This window comes from Schistocerca americana, chromosome X, assembly GCF_021461395.2.
Source record: "Schistocerca americana isolate TAMUIC-IGC-003095 chromosome X, iqSchAmer2.1, whole genome shotgun sequence".
In the NCBI taxonomy this organism is placed as follows: domain Eukaryota; kingdom Metazoa; phylum Arthropoda; class Insecta; order Orthoptera; family Acrididae; genus Schistocerca; species Schistocerca americana.
The window spans coordinates 610,800,600-610,821,893 of NC_060130.1; the positions used below are offsets into that span (position 1 = coordinate 610,800,600).

General features: G+C 39.5%; 1 protein-coding gene across 1 annotated transcript in view; it reads right to left on the reverse strand.

Annotated features, from left to right (window-relative positions):
- The window catches only part of LOC124556456 (protein purity of essence), a 443,522-nt gene that overhangs the window by 343,982 nt on the left and 78,246 nt on the right, over window positions 1–21,294 (reverse strand). The window contains exon 6 of the mRNA XM_047130407.1: window positions 1,188–1,378. Coding sequence (XP_046986363.1) covers window positions 1,188–1,378 — 191 coding nt within the window. The remainder of the gene's footprint in view (window positions 1–1,187; window positions 1,379–21,294) is intronic.

The following is a 21,294-nucleotide window of genomic DNA, read 5'->3' on the forward strand; positions in this document are numbered from 1 at the left end:
AACGGGCATGAAAAAATTACAGAAGCTCACCGAACAAAAAAATTAGTCACCACTGGAGAAAGTGTAACAAGCATCATTTAACAGTGCGTAATTCTGCCCCTGGACTTGATTGTTGTTGTTATCGTCACCTTGAAAAACAGGGGTATCAATAGCATACTCATCACACACATGTTGACTGGAAGAAAATGTCTGATCATTCTGAATGTTTAAATAAACATGCTGGTTCATGTTAGTGGTCACCTGAGTAGGGGCCAATTCATGGAAAGAAACACACCCACAAAGCACCACAGACCCACCTCCGGGTTGAACTTGACCTTACACACACACACACACACACACACACACACACACACACACACACACACACACACACACAGGGTGAAACACTTAATTTGGCCTTTGGAGAACACGATGACGTATGTCATTTGAATATAGGCAAAAACATGATTCGTTGAATCACATTACATTCCACCAGTCAGCTACTGTACATGTTTGATGATTTCTGGCTCACTGAAGACACACAGCTTTATGTGCCTATGTGAGCAATCACCTCTTGTGAGGTGACTGACTCCAAACGTTCATTGCATGTAGTTCCCGTCACAATGTCCTGTCAGGTTTGGAAGGAATTTTGATTCACAAGCCGTGGAATGTGTCTTCGGGTCCTCTCAGTCAAGATCTTATTCTGACCACAATTATAATTCTAACATGTTTTGTGGCCATGCATGGTAAACCAGTGCTTGTAGACACATTGAACAGTCCACCACGAAACACCAACAAATCCAACAACTTCACAAACCATATAGCCATGGACACAGCCCTTGTTTGTCACTCTGTCAGTCCTTAAATTTACCCATGCTAACATACGATGTCCACTGGAAACATAAATGTCTCACTGATGACTTCTACTTCTCTGTACTCACATAGGGGCAATGCAAACAAGGTTAAGCATGTGACGCCATCACTGCATCATCTGTAAAGGCTTAATGATTCGCATGTGCGTGCGCAATGGGGTGATTAATTTTTTGTCCTGTGATGTTACACTATTTTTGTGTTCCAACTCAAAGTCAAAATTAATACAAAAGAATATATGTATGTACACCATAAAACAAATCTGATGAAAAAAAAGTACTCAGATAAGTGTCTTGAATTTACTAATAATTCAGTTTTTTTCCAAAATAAATTCTTACCAGACTGCTTTGGAACTGAAGACATCATTATCCCATGTATTGTTGCAGCAGTTGCTACAGATACAGCTATGTACAAACTTGCCATTGTCAGAATAGTTAATTTTTCAAGTTTGTCAGGAGTCAGTGGCTCCAGGAGTGGTAACTGCAGTGTACTATGTAACACATTCAAATCGTTCTCCAGTAAACTCAAACTGTAAAATATTTCATATTTCATATTAGTTCATAAACTACAATTTATAAAAACTTCCAACATGCTGAAGTAGCTTGGTCAGCAACTTCTGTTAGTCAGTAGAACAAAAAACCAGACTAAGTTGCAAATTATTATTTTTTATTCATTTGATGACTAGTTTCGAGGTGAGACCCATTTTCAAATCATCACAACAAGATCGAAAATGGCATTTCTGAAGATGCCAAATGTGTGTACAGTTTTGGCATCTTCAGGAATTGATGATTTGAAAATGGGTCTCGGTCCAAAACAAGTCACCGAATGAATAAAAAGTAATGATTTGAAACATGGACTGGTTTTTGTTCTACTGAATAATTTATAATTTGTGCAAGTCCTCAATAAATTAAATTTAAAATGCGTTCAAAATAAAGTTTTTCATGTATAGAATGTTTGCCATATGAATGAAGACCGTTTTTCAATATATTCTCCAATATTAATCAGAATACCTCTAATAATTACACCAAATATGAATACTTAGTATCATTTACAGTATCTTACAGAAATACAGAGGTGCCAAATTACACTAAAACACGCCATCAAGTTAATTATGTGGAGTACGGGCTGTGTAGATTTGAATTACTACAGGAGCACATCAAAATTAATAACTTTGCAACAACTTTCAAACACTCAATTTTTGCCCTTGATGGGAAAACCTCTGGATATACATGGTCAGCATGTGGGAGAGAATATTGAGGGACACAAACTTTCAGTCAGGCTGTTAAGTGTGCCTAACGGTACAGCATCTGCTCACGAAAAGCTGGAAATCAAGTTCTTCACAAAGTGTTCAACTGTTACTAAATTTTGACACTCTAAAGTATAGGTTGTAGCATAAGAAAGAATAGCTCTATCTTAAGAACTGAAAATCTACTTTCAGATATCTTTTTTGAGCAATAACTAGCTTTTAGCCTGTGTGCTGCAGCACTGAGAACAATACAGGTGGCATCCAGACAGTAAGAAAGCTGTTTAACTCTCAGAGCATACTCATTTAAAGTGTTTTGCCATTTTGGTAAATAATGTTGAAATATTCCACACACTAACAGAATGTTCTATGAAGTTATGTGTTTTATCACAGCTTGTATGAAGAACATGTCTACACATAGAAAATTGTTTGTAACTACTCTTACATCACACATGAATCATAGTCAAGTAATTCCTTGTGTACATTGAATTCTGATAACTGCATGTCATTTTGGAAAACATTTGGTGAACAGACTGTAACAACCTGAGTAATGATTATAGCTAGCTTACAGGTAGAATAGTTAAACTGTATGGTCCTGCTGCTTCTCATAGTGTGAGCTCTGTCAGTCATTGCTAAAGATGGCAATGCCCTGGCACATGATTATTACAATATTCTGATTGCTTACTTAAGACATTAATATTAGGAATAGGAAGTACTATGCATACCAGTATGAAAAATCTTCTGCCCATACAATAATGGTTTGCAGGGAGGAATGATTTCACTACGAGGTGCTATCCAAAATTTTCAGGACTGGTGCTGCCATCTGTTGAAAACCTTACCTTTGGACTAATGGTTACCATCACCCTCGAAGTAGTTCCCATCCGCACGAACACACCGGTCCCAGCACTTCTGCCACCGGTCAAACCTTTTCTGGAAGTCCTGTTCCTTGAGGGTGTTTATCTCCGCCAGTGATGCTTCTTGACACCTCTCTAGAGTGTCGAACCGACAGCCTTTCAACATGAGTTTCAGTTTTGGGGATACCGCGAAGTCCCAAGGTGCCGAATCTGGTGAGTACGGAGTGTGGGGTACAACCCCCATGTTGTTTTTTGCCAAAAAGGTCCTGGTGAGCAAGGACGTGTCACAGGGTACTTTGCCACGATGCAGCAGTCAGTTTCCTCGATGCCAAAGTTTGGGCCGTCATCGCTGCACGTTTGCACGGACCCGTTGCAAAATGTCACATTAGTATGCAGAATTCACTGTTTGGTTGGGTGGGACAAATTCTTTGCGCACAATTCCCTTGGTATCAAAGAAAACAATGATCATGCTCTTCACTTTGCTCTGCACGTCTCGCTTTTTTTGGGTCTTGGAGAGCCCAAGCTCTTCCACTGGGACGAATGTGGCTTTGTGTCTGGGTCATAACCGTAAATCCAGTTGAATCATTGCAAGGTTCTCCGTAGTACTTTTCCCGAGATTCGCACAGAATTTGTTACAACACACACACTGTTCTGTTCCCGGATCCATCGTAAAATCGCCACACACCATACACAGAGTATTACGGAAATCACTGAGGACACACAATATGTCCTCCCAGCTGAATGCCACTCCGCACACTGACTCACCAGATATGCAGCTTTCACCACCTAGCAGTGCAAAGATCTACTACTACTTTCCAGATGGTAGCACCAGTCCCGAAAATTTTGGATTCCACCTCCTATAATAGCAACATGAAAATAATAATAAATTGTAGTTCACTGGCCAGGGAATCAAACTAAATATTAATTGAACTCTAATAAAAATAGTTCATTGGTTACTAGAAATTATCAATTTAGTGTCAGATCCAAAAGAGACTCACTGCCTTTGCCCACTGAACGTATCCATGCAAGAAGGATAAACTTACCCCCCAGAAAACATTTGACACTCAAATCCTTAGTATGGCAACAAACCCTCTCCTGGGTACACCGAATTGTCTCAGCATCGGCTGTACGGATGAAGAGACTTCCTTATTCGTATGAATCTGAGGGCTATGCCAGCTGTAGAGCAGTTACTGCCAAGGTCTCTCTCCCTAGACAGGTCCGAGTGGATGAACCAGATGGAACATGTCCCACAATGCCCCATCTCTCCCACATCCATTCCCAAAGTATGATGTGATCCATGCCGAGGGGTGTGTGGCTTGACTCTGAGCACTATGGGACTGAACTGCTGAGGTCATAAGTCCCCTAGAACTTAGAACTACTTAAACCTAACTAACCTAAGGACATCACAAACATCCATGCCCGAGGCAGGATTCGAACCTGCGACCGTAGCGGTCGTGCGGTTCCAGACTGTAGCGCCTAGAACTGCTCGGCTACCCGGGATACCAGGCAACCTGCCTGAGTAATTAGCCTTGAACTGCACGGGGCTTTGCTAGTGTCGACCCGTATTTCCTCAATTCTTGTGGGACCAGAATGGTAAACACAGAAGACAAAACAAAAACTGACGGACTTGATGAGACCTCAAGCACCCAAGCATCAGGGCTCGAACTGATGGAAACTGTTTCAACAGCCAGATTGGGTGACAGACCACTCCACGAACTGGACCGGATCAAGATCAAATATATGACTGGGGTTCAGAAGAGAAAATTTCTCAAAGAATAAAAAGAAAAAGAAGCCTTCCAAAACATAAATGGAAGGAATTGATAGGACTCAAACCTAAGACCTCCAGGAAAGAGAGTGCCTCAGAATTAAGGGGGTATACAGACCCCTTCCACTTAAAAGAAAAGGAACAAGAGAACAAGGGAGAAGTTAAATACTCCCAATACTCAAAATATTTGGATACAGAAAAATCCGAGGTGATAAATGGCAAAACAGATCGATAGTACTACTGTGGAATTCCTAACAAAGAACACCAGCAGCTGCATGTCTGCCGGCCACATGATTCAAATGCTCGCAGCTCCTTTTAAACCGTGGCAGGCCAAGAAGTCAGTGAGTAGACCAGAGGTTCCCAAACTGGGGGGCGCGCCCCCCTGGGGGGGGGGGGGGGGGGGGGGGGCGTGATGATGTTGCAAGGGGGTTGCAGGTGGAGTTAGCGCTATAAACTTAATATTTCTTTTTAGTATCAATATTTTAATAGAAATGAATGAGCAGGTATTAATGATGGATTATGGTGCTAAATGCAATCGTTTGGCGTCCCACTTCCTGCAATCCTATCTCAATAACCTATCCTAGAACATACAGCTTCTGAAGATCACATTTAGAATGTCATGTTTAGAATGTCACACACAGAAATTCTCAAAATTACGAAGGCGATATGCGTTAATTCTAATATATCAGATTTGTAAACAACTTACTTCTGACAATTGGAAAACAGGAAAGTCAGGTATTAACTATTCCGTACATTTGTACACATGAACTGAACATAATCATGTTATAACTTTTAGCCGTAGTAGGCTATGTTCATCAGAGTAATAATCACTTATACTGCGTAACTGCAAAAATGCCGTTTTATTACCCTGTCAACCCGCGGATACCCATGTGATGCGATTACAGTGACTTTAATAGACTGTATAAGCTTCAAATGAACTGGCGGGTTCGTAATTTGGACGCCAGGGTTATGCCCTTTGTCACCAGAAAAATGTGCACGACATGAGTGCGAAACAAGTACAAGTGTTTGTTCTGAGCAGAGTACTTCATACAGAAGTACGCTGGCTCTCAAAAGGAAATATGCTAGGAAGATTATTTGAACTTCGAGACGAAGTGATGCAGTTTTTGGAAAATAACAAACAAACTGAATTGTACGTGGAATTTAGAAAGCTCGGTGTTCATGTTGCATTGACTTATCTGTCAGATATTTTCGAATCTTTAAACACATTGAATCTGAAATTACAAGGTGGAGAGTCAAACATAATTTTTCATCGGGATGCCATCAAAGCGTTTACTGATAAGTTGCAACTATGGAAACGTAAAATTTTAGCCTGCAATTATTCCTGCTTTCCCAGATTGTTTGGAATCGTGGAAGAAGGCTGATTTCAAAACGATTTTAAAGATACTGATATTAAGAGTAAAATATCAAACCATTTGCAGCACCTCACTGATGAATTCAAATGATACTTCCCTAACAGTTGTGATGATAAAATTTATTATAGGTTAGCGACGGATCCATTTCATGTTGACATGGATGTGCTGCCAGACAGACTACAAGGGGAAGTCTTAGAAATTAAAAATGATTCTGCAGCGAAGTATGACTTTGAGAAAATGGATAAGCCTTTACTTTGGGTGAAATATCTCATGGTGTATCCCAGCACAGCAGAACAAGCACTGAAACTGTAGCTACCATTTTCAAGCACTTATTTGTGCGAAAGAGCATTTTCAGCAGTAGTGGCGATAAAAAATAAGCTTAGAAGCAAACTCAGTATTGCCAATGATTTATGTTGCGCAGTTTCTACTATTCAGCCAAGAATTCAAAATCTTGTAAAAAATATGCAAGCTCATCCTTCACATTGATTTATTTGTTTGTTTCTTGCCATATGTGTGTGGAAATAATATTTTTATAATAAATACGTCACATTATAAGAGAACTTGTTATTTTCCTCCTAACTATCCTTACATGTAGGTAATACTGTAAAATTATAAAAAATTATTTCGAAGAAATTATATAAAATAAACATAGTGAATCTGATTTAAATATAAATACTGCGTGTGATCCTTATGGATTCTGATATTACGTGTGGTATGTTATTTCAACTAATAATAGTATTTCTTCTGCATGAAGACACAGCGAAAGTTTATCCTAGATATGGCAAGCGAAGAGTAGTCCTAAAATCGTATATGGGTGAAGAAATGGTGTGCAGCAAGGGAATGTAATCAAGGTAAGGAAGTTGTTTTATTCATATTTTTTAAAGTTCTGTGTAGTCTGCACGATTATTGCGTAAAACTAATTTTTTTATTTTTTGTCTGGTTCTGGGAACTGGGCCTTTGTCGCCGTTCGGTTGCTGTCGTCATTGACATAAATGCCAACCTATGCGCAATGACAATGGGGAGCGCTATAGGCGTACAAATCAGTGATGTTCGTTAACACCGTGACTGAGTGACTATTTTTGATAATGAGTGAAAGTAATAAGCTACACTCAACTTAAAATAATAGCCGCATCCACTAATCTGCAAACGTCGCAAATATTTTTCCTTGTTTACCAAGGACTTTCTTTACTTTCCGAGTGGCTTATAATCACAAGACTAGACTGACGATTTAATAACTGCGACTCCATACATTAACAGCCCACCATGTTACATGACGTCACCATCACAAATTTTTCAATAGTTTCTTGATAATTAATAAAAATCTCTTTTTTGTGTGTGGGGGGGGGGGGGGGGGGGCCACGGAAGTTTTCTTTTCGGCAGAAGGGGGGCCGTGACAAACGAAAGTTTGGGAACCTCTGGAGTAGACCAGTAAAAGGCAACACTGGCAGCCACATCAAAATCTCAATCATCATGCGCAAAGTGCATCATTCAAGACTATGTTCTGCTTCCACGGCCCAGCCAAGCACAAAAATGCAGTACTCCTTACATCGAGGATTTAAGCTCGCACGGGGACAGCAGGCAGCAGGGACACCGCCAGCCCGGAAGTGATGAACTTCACTAGAGCCACTGCCTTTGTCGCTGTCTAGTCCACATCCACCGCTCTCTTCAACCAAGACAATGCGCCCCCAGGGACCAGACTCTGCCAGCTCAGCATGTCTAGACTGTCATTGTTTCATTGACTGTAACTAGGAACATTCACTTTTTCATTACTTGTGCTCAGCACAGACTTAGCATTCATTCACAACAAATGCACTCTACAGTGGATTGTCTGAACTTTAACTTTTGTTCTACCTGTTATAACATCCAGCAAGCTACTTCATTATTCATTATCTGAATATGGTACCTGTTCTTTCAGACATGTACCAAAGAACAGATAACATTGGTGACCTTGCAGCTCTCGAAGAATGAAAGTACAATGAAATCCCAACCATTAGCTGCTTACAGGTGTCCCCATTGATATTTATCAATGCCTGTAAGCAGTTAATGGTCTGGATTTCATTCTTCGAGAGCTGCAAGATCGCCAATGGTATCTCTTCTTTCGGGCATGTCCGAAAGAACAGATATATCTTCATATAGATAAGGTTTACCAGCCAATTATCTTCTTCAGTGCAGATGCACTCACATTGCTCAAACTCTTACGGTAATCGGTAGATTGACTGCCCTGAGTAATGAGTATTGTGGCCAGGGGCACTACAAATGTAGTGTGTGTGGACAGTAAGTTGGAAATGTGGGTCTCATGGGGAGCATGCCAGAGATAAGTCCCTGTAGTCACACTATCCTCTGTGTCCTCGATGGCTCAGTCGGATAGAGCGTCTGCTGTGTAAGCATGAGATCTCGGGTTTGAGCTCCAGTTGGGGCACACATTTTCAACTGTCCCTGTTGATATTTATCAACACCTGCAAGCAGCTAATGGTCTGATTTCATTGTAATTTCATTCATTATTTATTTTCCAGTTACTGACTTTTGTAAGACTGTGCTGTTTACCACAGTGTTCAAGAAGATTTGCCACAGTAATTTTTCTAAAGAAGTATTTAATTTCTATGGTGCTAATTGATAAGTTTTGGAAGACACTTCAAGAAGCATCTTTTGCTTTGTTGTTGTTGTTAATGTTTAGTTTTATGCTCAGAACTACGTGCATTCATTGTTTTCCCAGTTTAAATTAAATAAAATTTATTATAGGTTAGCGACGGATCCATTTCATGTTGACATGGATGTGTTGCCAGACAGACTACAAGGGGAAGTCTTAGAAATTAAAAATGATTCTGCAGCGAAGTATGACTTTGAGAAAATGGATAAGCCTTTACTTTGGGTGAAATATCTCATGGTGTATCCCAGCACAGCAGAACAAGCACTGAAACTGTAGCTACCATTTTCAAGCACTTATTTGTGCGAAAGAGCATTTTCAGCAGTAGTGGCGATAAAAAATAAGCTTAGAAGCAAACTCAGTATTGCCAATGATTTATGTTGCGCAGTTTCTACTATTCAGCCAAGAATTCAAAATCTTGTAAAAAATATGCAAGCTCATCCTTCACATTGATTTATTTGTTTGTTTCTTGCCATATGTGTGTGGAAATAATATTTTTATAATAAATACGTCACATTATAAGAGAACTTGTTATTTTCCTCCTAACTATCCTTACATGTAGGTAATACTGTAAAATTATAAAAAATTATTTCGAAGAAATTATATAAAATAAACATAGTGAATCTGATTTAAATATAAATACTGCGTGTGATCCTTATGGATTCTGATATTACGTGTGGTATGTTATTTCAACTAATAATAGTATTTCTTCTGCATGAAGACACAGCGAAAGTTTATCCTAGATATGGCAAGCGAAGAGTAGTCCTAAAATCGTATATGGGTGAAGAAATGGTGTGCAGCAAGGGAATGTAATCAAGGTAAGGAAGTTGTTTTATTCATATTTTTTAAAGTTCTGTGTAGTCTGCACGATTATTGCGTAAAACTAATTTTTTTATTTTTTGTCTGGTTCTGGGAACTGAGCCTTTGTCGCCGTTCGGTTGCTGTCGTCATTGACATAAATGCCAACCTATGCGCAATGACAATGGGGAGCGCTATAGGCGTACAAATCAGTGATGTTCGTTAACACCGTGACTGAGTGACTATTTTTGATAATGAGTGAAAGTAATAAGCTACACTCAACTTAAAATAATAGCCGCATCCACTAATCTGCAAACGTCGCAAATATTTTTCCTTGTTTACCAAGGACTTTCTTTACTTTCCGAGTGGCTTATAATCACAAGACTAGACTGACGATTTAATAACTGCGACTCCATACATTAACAGCCCACCATGTTACATGACGTCACCATCACAAATTTTTCAATAGTTTCTTGATAATTAATAAAAATCTCTTTTGTGTGTGTGTGGGGGGGGGGGGCCACGGAAGTTTTCTTTTCGGCAGAAGGGGGGCCGTGACAAACGAAAGTTTGGGAACCTCTGGAGTAGACCAGTAAAAGGCAACACTGGCAGCCACATCAAAATCTCAATCATCATGCGCAAAGTGCATCATTCAAGACTATGTTCTGCTTCCACGGCCCAGCCAAGCACAAAAATGCAGTACTCCTTACATCGAGGATTTAAGCTCGCACGGGGACAGCAGGCAGCAGGGACACCGCCAGCCCGGAAGTGATGAACTTCACTAGAGCCACTGCCTTTGTCGCTGTCTAGTCCACATCCACCGCTCTCTTCAACCAAGACAATGCGCCCCCAGGGACCAGACTCTGCCAGCTCAGCATGTCTAGACTGTCATTGTTTCATTGACTGTAACTAGGAACATTCACTTTTTCATTACTTGTGCTCAGCACAGACTTAGCATTCATTCACAACAAATGCACTCTACAGTGGATTGTCTGAACTTTAACTTTTGTTCTACCTGTTATAACATCCAGCAAGCTACTTCATTATTCATTATCTGAATATGGTACCTGTTCTTTCAGACATGTACCAAAGAACAGATAACATTGGTGACCTTGCAGCTCTCGAAGAATGAAAGTACAATGAAATCCCAACCATTAGCTGCTTACAGGTGTCCCCAATTGATATTTATCAATGCCTGTAAGCAGTTAATGGTCTGGATTTCATTCTTCGAGAGCTGCAAGATCGCCAATGGTATCTCTTCTTTCGGGCATGTCCGAAAGAACAGATATATCTTCATATAGATAAGGTTTACCAGCCAATTATCTTCTTCAGTGCAGATGCACTCACATTGCTCAAACTCTTACGGTAATCGGTAGATTGACTGCCCTGAGTAATGAGTATTGTGGCCAGGGGCACTACAAATGTAGTGTGTGTGGACAGTAAGTTGGAAATGTGGGTCTCATGGGGAGCATGCCAGAGATAAGTCCCTGCAGTCACACTATCCTCTGTGTCCTCGATGGCTCAGTCGGATAGAGCGTCTGCTGTGTAAGCATGAGATCTCGGGTTTGAGCTCCAGTTGGGGCACACATTTTCAACTGTCCCTGTTGATATTTATCAACACCTGCAAGCAGCTAATGGTCTGATTTCATTGTAATTTCATTCATTATTTATTTTCCAGTTACTGACTTTTGTAAGACTGTGCTGTTTACCACAGTGTTCAAGAAGATTTGCCACAGTAATTTTTCTAAAGAAGTATTTAATTTCTATGGTGCTAATTGATAAGTTTTGGAAGACACTTCAAGAAGCATCTTTTGCTTTGTTGTTGTTGTTAATGTTTAGTTTTATGCTCAGAACTACGTGCATTCATTGTTTTCCCAGTTTAGATTCAGAGTATCAATTACATCAGACATAATACGTACTGTTTGTCCATGAGAAGCTGGCAATTTGTGCTATGGATGTCAGTAATGACAGGAAGCACACCCTACCCCCACATTAAGACTACCAAGGTGAAAGGCAGGGTGAGGGGAAGGTAGTGTAGCCTCCTTGGTACAGTGCTGGCATTGTTACCCTTATCCCTAACAATGTTTGCAGTAATATTTTGTAACTGGGAGCAGCTTAACATTGGCAGTGCTCCGACATAAACCAAGATATTTCAGCTAGTACCAATTTTCTCCACTTCTGGCAGCACCATTAAAATTGTCCGGTTATTGTGTACAAGCAGTAGTGCAGTCCCTGTTTTTAGGATAGCAATTATCATCCACTAGTCAACATCACCCCACAGCATGAGGCACTAGTTCAGATACTCTCTTTGATAAGATTGGGTGGAAGGGGGGGGGGGGGGGGAGTACAGGCCCCATAATCAGAAAGGTCTATCTGGATGAAGGTGCTCTACTCTTCCTGAGGGGATGGGAACAGCAGACTGGATTGGCTCAAAGCAATAGTGACCCAAATATCTCCATGGGAGGAGGCGAAGTTTCTGGTCAAGACAGCAGCTGAACCAGCTGAACTCTTCAAGGCTGCAGAGATATTAATTTGGATACTGAAATTTCTTAAGGATGCTCCTCCAAAGACTTTGTTTCAGAAAATATGTGCACAGAACCAGAAGGTTTCAGAGAACTAGAGAGAAATTAGATGGAAGGGTGTATCTAACAGCCAAACCCTTATGGCAGAAATAGCTGATGAATTCCTGAGGACTATGCAAGAACAGGACCAGGAACTGTATTTAGCAATCTTGCACATTACTGGCAGGATAATTAAAGACATTGGAAATGATAATGGTAGCAAGCTGATGACTACAAGTGTTACAGATAAACCTCCAACACAGTGAAGGGACAAGGCCACCCTGAGTCATCGTCTGAAGACAGGAAGTGGACATGGCCCTGATCCAGGAATCCTATTTATATAAAGGGGGTGTATCAGGTATCAGAGGAACTGGGCTTACGTGATTTAAGCTAGAAATCTAAAAAACAACTACAGAACATACATTTATGTCAAGAATTGAATTCCTTTCATGCCAATGATGGAACTTAGTGACTATCAGGATGAAACAGCATTAGCAAGGAAGCACAACGGGAAATTGTATTGGCCTCAGCTTACATTCCTTATGAAGACAGTGCTGCTTCTTCCTAGGAATTGAGGAGAATGGTACACAGCTGCTTACAGCTTAATGAACAACTGTTTGTTAAGAAGCAGCGACACAAACACCGGAGGTGAGTACTTACCTGAATACCTATTGGAGAGCCATCTAGAGGTCTTGAATATGGGTAAGGAACCCATCTTCAAGAACAGACAAAGGGAAGAAGAAATTGAGGTAACTTTTGTGTTCATTTTAATAGGCAGTTATGTCAAACAATGGCATGTAGCAATGAAGCCATCCTTATCTGACCCCATGTTTATTGAGGTTGAAATTGGTGTTAAACAGACTATGATCTATGGGAGTCCTATGAAAACTGATGGAACTCATCTAGGAAGGACCTAAACTCACACTTACTTTAAATTACAAGTTCGATAATAAATCCAGTAGATTTACAGGAAATGGCTCATAAAGTGACATCTGCCATTGTCACCTCATACTTAAAAAAATGTCTCATAACCAAGAAGAGAACAACTTGGAATGTACCTTGCTGGAATACAATCTTGAATGGCAAATAAAGCGTGTAAGAAAACTGTTCAGCACTGCAAGAAGGAAAGAACAATGGGTAATATACTGGAATACCCTTGCAAATACAACCTTGTGATGAAGCAAGCGAAACTATCACCCTGGAAGGTTCAGCTAAAGACAGAAGGCACTCTAAGGAGACATGATGGTGGGTAAACAAGAAAGCAATTGAGACACTGGATGTGCTCCTCAGTACTCACTGCCCTCAATGCACTGTGGCAGATAACAGACATCCCTGGAAGGTACTGGTTTACAGGTAACCAAAGGAAGAGCTGGGAGTCTGCCAAAGAAGGTGTTGACTTTTAAAAAAATCTAATGGTTGGGTGGATGTTTCAACCAGTCAGTTCACTAGACCCAGCTTTACTGCAATCCAAACGACAGGGATTAATTAATTTATTAGGAAGAGGGTTTGGAGTCAGCTTAACAGCAGGAGTCATTCCTATCTGTTGGAGAACAGTGACGGTAGTTTTCATTCCAAAGCCAGGGACAATTAATCATACCAAGGCTAAGGATACAAAACTAACCAATCTGTCCTCCCTTCTCCTAAAGACCTTAGAAAAACTGGTTAATGTGCATGTTCGTGAAAGGAGGTTAACTGAGGTTCCTTCACATGCAAACCAACACACACATCAACCAGGCAAACCATGTGACACAGCACTTCAACTTATTGGGAAGGTGGAAAAAGTTCTGAACTTTCATGAAATTGCTTGCTACATTTCCTCTATAGCAAGAGGGGCTTTAATAATATGACTTTGGAATCTATGGTTAGAGATGCAGAAGAACATGCTGTTGGTGATCAACACCACCAGAGAATGTCCCCAAGGAGAGGTTTTGTCCCCACTACAGTGGAACCTATTGGTGAATCAATTCATCGAAACATTAAATACTAAAGCAGTGGTTCTCAAAGTGTGCGCCAGGGTCCACTGGTGTGCCCTAAAACACTTAAGGGTGTGCCCTACAATATTTTAGGAAAACATATGGCCATATAAAAGAACATATAGCTACTCAGTTTTATCCATTTCACAACAGGTATAATATGGAACGAGTCCTTAAGTTATGTCGAATAGTTCAGTTTGCTTAATAAACAAGGTAGCTTATTCTTCTTGCAGTGTCGACAGTATTCAGAACGTTTCATACCGACTGTCTTCTCTCTTCCATTGCTGCTGATCTTAGCTATCTAACAGTAGCACCTGTTTGGGTACTGGGCAAAGGTATTTAAAAATAATGAGTGATGATAAAGCCATTGCTAGCCTATCGAGGTCATCCCTTACACCACCGAGAAGTGTAAGGAATTCTAGGGAAAGTGTAATTCGCAGTGGGGTGAGAAAAATAATTATTCAGATGGCACAATGCTGTGGTCTGGAGAAACAGAATGGTTAGATAATTTTCACATTGCTACAATCATAACAATATGCAGTAGTGGGAGTGATTAATGCATTTAATAATGACTGTAACTGCATTTATAAATGTAACACTTCATCCATGGTAAAGTTTGGCGTGGCCAACACAGTAACTTATTTGATACATTGCAAAAAAACTTGCAGTCCAAGACTGCAACCATGGACTGCAAGTTTCTTACAATATAATGCTTCATGGTCATTCATAATTAATAAATGCCTCACATGCCAATTTCTTCAACTCCTTGCACTATAACTGTACTACAACAGCATGAACTTAATTTCACAATTTTTGATAGAAATAATGTGCTTTTAGCGAACCTTCTTCACTTTAGTGTGTGAAATATAACTATCTTAGTCACTGGTCAGTACCAGGTGCACAGGCATCTGTGGATGGAAGATGACTAGCACTGGTTGTGAAATTTTCCTAACCATACCCACTCTCACCACCCCTCGCCCTGTAGGCGCTGTGCAAATTATTTTCGCACACCTCATTCCAAGCTTTCTTTCCATAACCGAACGGTATGACACATGTGTCGCTCTTGAAATTTGTAAATAAACATTGAGTTAATCCACAGTGTTGTCAAGTATTAATGGATTTCTGGTGAGATAAAAATGTTCAGAATCAGGAGAAAAGGCTGAAAAAATATTTGAGGACTGACGGATTTTTCCGACGGAAACTCTTACGAATATTATCTGATTGTGTCGTACTTTTGTTTAGCAGTTGATTTGACTATGGATGTTTTTCTTTTATGACGGTAGGCATGCTGAAATTGAGCCTTGTGTGCTACACATGTGATCACGAGCTGTCCACAGAATTCGGAAGGTTTCTTGTTCCCAATGACTGCAAACTTATTCCTCCTAACTCCAAGTGGCATTGCAACAGTACGTAGGAAGTGAATTGCATATTATTATTATTATTATCATTATTATTATTATTGGTCATTATGACCTATTGAGGTACTGTGACAGTGTATAAAAAAATTATAAACAACATACACAACCAGTCACTTTTTAATAATATTTTATTGAAAATGGATGCCTTCCTGTTGTCAATAAAATATTATTGAAATGAGAAACTGGGAGAGGAAATTATGTATGAGAGCTGCTTACTATTTGATCTCGAGCTATCCATGACTAAAAGAATTTCATTTCATGTTCTTTGCTGCAGATGAGTAGTACATGTGAACATGATCATCACTGTTCATGAAGCCTTGCTTCTGAGCTTCATTTCCACTGCAGTTTAGTGATCTCCAGTGGATTCAAGACAGAAGCTTCCAGCAAGGTTAACAGAACTTGAAAATTATCGTTGGCAGCACTGTTAACCCTTGGAGGCACAAGATTCCATGCCCAGAAGGAAAACATGTTTCCACTGGTGTGTGCTCCACATTATCGCAGAGCTTTCAGGTGATGTGTCAGTGAGGTGTCATGCTGTACGTGGGGCTCATGATTTGTGTACAGTGTACTGCTTATTTTCAAAGCACTAGAAGCGAATCTTATATGCAAAATACAATCATATAAAATGGGCAGATTTCTGAAAAACAAGCACATGCCATTGAAGAAACTAATTCTGGAAATGAATAAATGCTAAGTGCAAGGAAAACTGCAAAAGAGCGGCCTACTTGTAAGTACAATGAAAGCTACTTGAGCTATAGTTTCACTTGAGCTGGGAGTGAGGGTTATCCTTTACCACTAGGCTTATTATGTGGGTATAAAATAGCAAATGAATCTCTGCTTCTTAGTGAACTGAGCAAACATTTTAAAACATTGCATTCTTATTGACAAGATAAACCTGTAAGCTGTTTCAAGAGATTGTCTTAACAGCAAACAAGGGCAGCAAATTCTTTTAAAAGTGTAATGTCTGTCTCTGATAAAGTTTTGATCGCTTCCCACCAAGTACCTGAACTAATAGTAAAGAGTATGAAAACTCATATCATTGGCGAGTCGCTTATTTTGTCTGTTTGCAAAAAAAATGAGCATGGCGATGCTAGGAAATGAAGCAGCTACGAAAATAAGCACAATTCCTTTGTTGAACGATACAGTTAACAGGTGTATTATACGAATGTCTACTAATATTGAGAAAAATGTATGCTGTAATAAACTCAAGCACTCAAACTTTGCATTGCAAGTTGATGAATCAACAGACATTACCAACCAATCACAACTATTAGCATTTGTCCGTTTCATTAATCAAGATCAAATAGTAAATCAGTTTCTTTTTTGCAAAGAATTAAGTGTGTCTACTAAAGGTGAGGACATTTTCAACATTTTAAATAATTATCTTAATAAATGGCAGTTAATATGGAAGTCGTGTACAGTCTTTTGTACAGGTCACGCCCCTTCAATGGTAGGCTGTGTTAAGAACATTATTTGTTTTGTGTAAAAATTAAAAAATTAAAATAAATGAAGATGTTATCGTAACTCACTGCCTCCTTCACAGGGAGGCCTTAATAGCAATAACATTGGGAGAAAAATTGAGAGAAGTCTTACAGCAAGTTGTTCTTATAGTAAATTTCATTAAAACAAGACCTGTCAAAACACGTTTATTCGAAAAACTTTGTATCAATATGGAGTCAGAACACAGACGGTTGGTTTTACACACAGAAGTCACGTGGTTGTCGAGGGGGAAAGTACTTACATGTGTGTATGAGGTACGACAAGAACTTCGTGTTTTTTGAAGAAATGAAACATTTACTTTTTGCAACCTCCTTCCGAGTGAATTTTGGACTGCCAGATTGCTGTATTTGGCCGATATATTTCAGCAGTTCAATATTTTGAACACTAATATGCAAGGGAAAGAAGAAAATATTCTCACATCCACCAAAAAAATTAAAGTGTTTCACAGAAAACTACAAATATGGAAAAGAAAAGCTGTTTCAGGTAACTTGGAAATGTTCCCATTGGTAAGGAGCACTTGGATAAATGAAATACTTCCAATAGTTATAGATCATTAATAAGTTTAAAAAAGAAACTGAGTTCATATTTTCCATCCCTCAATACAAAACAGTACGACTGGATTCGAAACCCATTCATGGAAACCTCAGGTGATTTCGGCTTAACATTAACAGAAGAAGAAGAAGAAGAAGAAGAAGAAGAATTGGCAGCTACATCTACTAAAGTGCGCGTCATTTATGTTGGCGGCCGAGTTTAAGCTCGTTCTGCACATCTGACGCCACAAAACACAGTCAGCCAATGAACAGAGAACGACATTGCCAGATCTCGACTGCACTGCAGAGCTCTGACGAGAGTCTCCAGTTTTAGAAACATTCAGTCATAACTAAAGTAATAAAACAAAAGCAATGTCTTGGTAACAGACTTTCTTTTATAGAAAGTTTGGAAAAAGCATTCTCTATATCAATTGCTTCATATTCTATTAATTAATTAAACCAAACAAGCAATAAGACTCCTAATTCAGGCGATAGTAAGGAAAGGTGTTTGTATCAATCTCACGAACCGCTTTTTCGAAATAAAGAACAGCGGTAATTGTTTATTTCCTATTGTACTTCGACGAAGCATGAGTAATTCATAGTCGTACCAATTGTGTTTGTCAGTATTTTGCGTGACATGTTACATTCCTCATGGACTTATACTGCCAGACGAGCTTCGTTAGCGTAACGGTTAAGGTATTGGGCCACTAAGCAAAAGGTTACGAGTTCAAACCTTGTGTGATGCATAATATTTTCTTTATTTAAAAACAATATCGAAGTGTCTTACTTCACGAATTTTATTCGTTAGAATGCAGCTTTTTGAAATTTCTAGTGCTTTGTCTCTTCATTAATCCTTTCGCTGGTGCAGACACGTGCTCCCCGCATTCCGCGCTGTGCGCGATTTTGTCATCACTGCACTGCTCGCCTGTGCAGACACATGGTGTTCCCACTGCTTTGACACACTTATCATATGATTTCACAAAAACTATTTGGCCCAAAAATTTGATTTTTACACATATTCTTGACTGATACCTTCCCCCCATAAATGACAATTTTGTTTCGATGTTCAATGCAGTTATTGTGCAGCATTAAATGTAGTAAACCATTGCACGAAATTTTGAAGAGTTTGCAGATGTTAAAAGTCCATAGCGTATACTTTCCGTATGGTCGATTTTAGTTGCTACAATGTTAAGAATGAAATGTGGACAAGATACCTAAATTTCATATAAAATTTACTGTATAACAATATCTCATTTAATTTAAGTACCACATAGGTGTCATATGTAATATTGAGAAATATTCCGTCTTTCGCGACTGTAATATAAGTTTTATTTACACCGTGCGCCTTTGGCTTTATTTTAAAGCACTTGTCCACATTTCATTCTCAACATTGTGGCAACTAAAATCGACCATATGGAAAGTATACGCTATAGACTTTTACCTCTGCAAACTCTTCAAAATTTCGTGCAATGGTTTACCATATTTAATGCTGCATAATAACTGCGTTGAACATCGAAACAAAATTAAGTCATTTATGGGGGAAGTTATCAGTCAAGAAGATGTGTAAAAATCAAATTTTTGGGCCAAATAGTTTTTGTGGGATCGAATGATAAGTGTCAAAGCAGTCGGAACACCATGTGTCTGCACAGGCGAGCAGTGCAGTGACAAAATCGCGCATAGTGCGGACTGCAGGGAGCACACGTCTTTGTAGCAGCGAAAGAGTTAATGCGGCCGTGATGGCTTTACTTCATGAACTGCGCGCTCCCCCCTAAACGTAAGCTTGCGAACTATGCTATACTATGGCGCTGCTTCTCTTGACGCGTGCGTCATGTGGAACTGGCAACGCAGCAATCTCCCGCGTCTGGGCGGGCATGCGCGAGCCGCCCAGATAAAAGAATTGAACTATAATCATGGACTGGTGATTAAGCATAAGGAATTGTCTCTTGAAGCCTTTTGGATTTATATAAAAGAAGAATATTGTCAATATCTAAAATGACTGAACCTTTTACTTCAATTTTTGACATTATGTTTATGTGAATTAGGATTTTCTGCCATCATTACAATTAAATGTAAAAAGAGAGGAACTTTTCAATGTATTGATGAGGAAATGAGAGTTTGTCTTTCAAATTTATCACCAAACATTGAAGAAATTGCGAGGACACATCAGCCTCATGTTTCTCTTAAAGACTAGAAAGAGTACACGTAAGGTACAGTTCATTTATTAGTTTTCTCTGCAATCTAAATTAATCATTAGTTTTATTGTATTATTTCAATTCAATACATTTCACTTAATAGCTTCTCTTGCCTCTCGTCTTAGCAGGGTAGGAGGCAACACGGCGCTCTGCCATCGCATTTGGGTGACAATTGTGCTTCATGAACTCTCACATTTTCTATACAAAAATTATTTGTTCATATTGTAGCATGTTTTTCATTCATATAAGTTGTATTTTCTGTAGTCTGGATGCAAAATTCAAAATAAAATGACTTGTTATTTTATCACAGTATTTATTTCCTGTATTGACTGTTGTAAAATATTCTTCACAAATGTGTATATAGTGCACCAACAATTATTTGCGGCCTTTTAAATGTGCCCAAAGCTCAAAAAGTTTGAAAAGCACTGTACTGAATAGGAAAAAGAATCCTGTAATGTTTGAATACTTCATTAGTAGTGTAGCGCTTGACACAGTCACGTCGATTAAATATTTGGGCATAACATTGCAGAGCGATATGAAGTGGGACAAGCATGTAATGGCAGTTGTGGGGAAGGCGGATAGTCGTCTTCGGTTCATCGGTAGAATTTTGGGAAGATGTGGTTCGTCTGTAAAGGAGACCGCTTATAAAACACTAATACGACCTATTCTTGGGTACTGCTCAAGCGTTTGGGATCCCTATCAGGTCGGATTGAGGGAGGACATAGAAGCAATTCAGAGGCGGGCTGCTAGATTTGTTACTGGTAGGTTTGATATGCGAGTGTTACAGAAATGCTTCAGGAACTCGGGTGGGAGTCTCTAGAGGAAAGGAGGCATTCTTTTCGTGAATCGCTACTGAGGAAATTTAGAGAACCAGCATTTGAGGCTGACTGCAGTATAATTTTACTGCCGCCAACGTACATTTCGTGAAAAGACCACAAAGATAATATAAGAGAGATTAGGGCTCGTACAGAGGCATATAGGCAGTCATTTTTCCCTCGTTCTGTTTGGGAATGGAACAGGGAGAGAAGATGCTAGTTGTTGTACGAGGTACCCTCCGCCACGCACTGTATGGTGGATTGCGGAGTATGTATGTAGATGTAGATATACTAGAGGTTAGAGGTTAATTTTGCCAAGGATACACAGATGATTTAGTCATAGTAATACTTGGCAAATTTGCTAGTACCATTAGAACAATGCACAATGCACATTGTGCGAAACTGGTGCAGGAAAGAGGATCTAAGGGTCAATCCAACGAAACTGTTGTAGTAGTGTCCACAAGGAAACATATCTAGGGCTTGTTCTGGAATCTCAAGCTTTTTAATGAAACTACACTAGTAGAGTGGGCAGAGAAGTTAAACTATCAAAGACTCCTGACAAAAAGAATGTATGTCACAAGGTGAAAGGAGCTCTTATATGCACTAGATGGGTGCCATGGCCACAGTGTTCTAGGTGGAAGTATCTGCTATGAGTGTATGCACTTAGGAAAATATGTGTACGTGCTGCAAGAATTATGCCATGTACAGTCATTTAGTCAGTCAAATGGCTCCGAAATCTCTGCCAGACCCTGTAACAAGATCAAAGATCATTGCAGAAT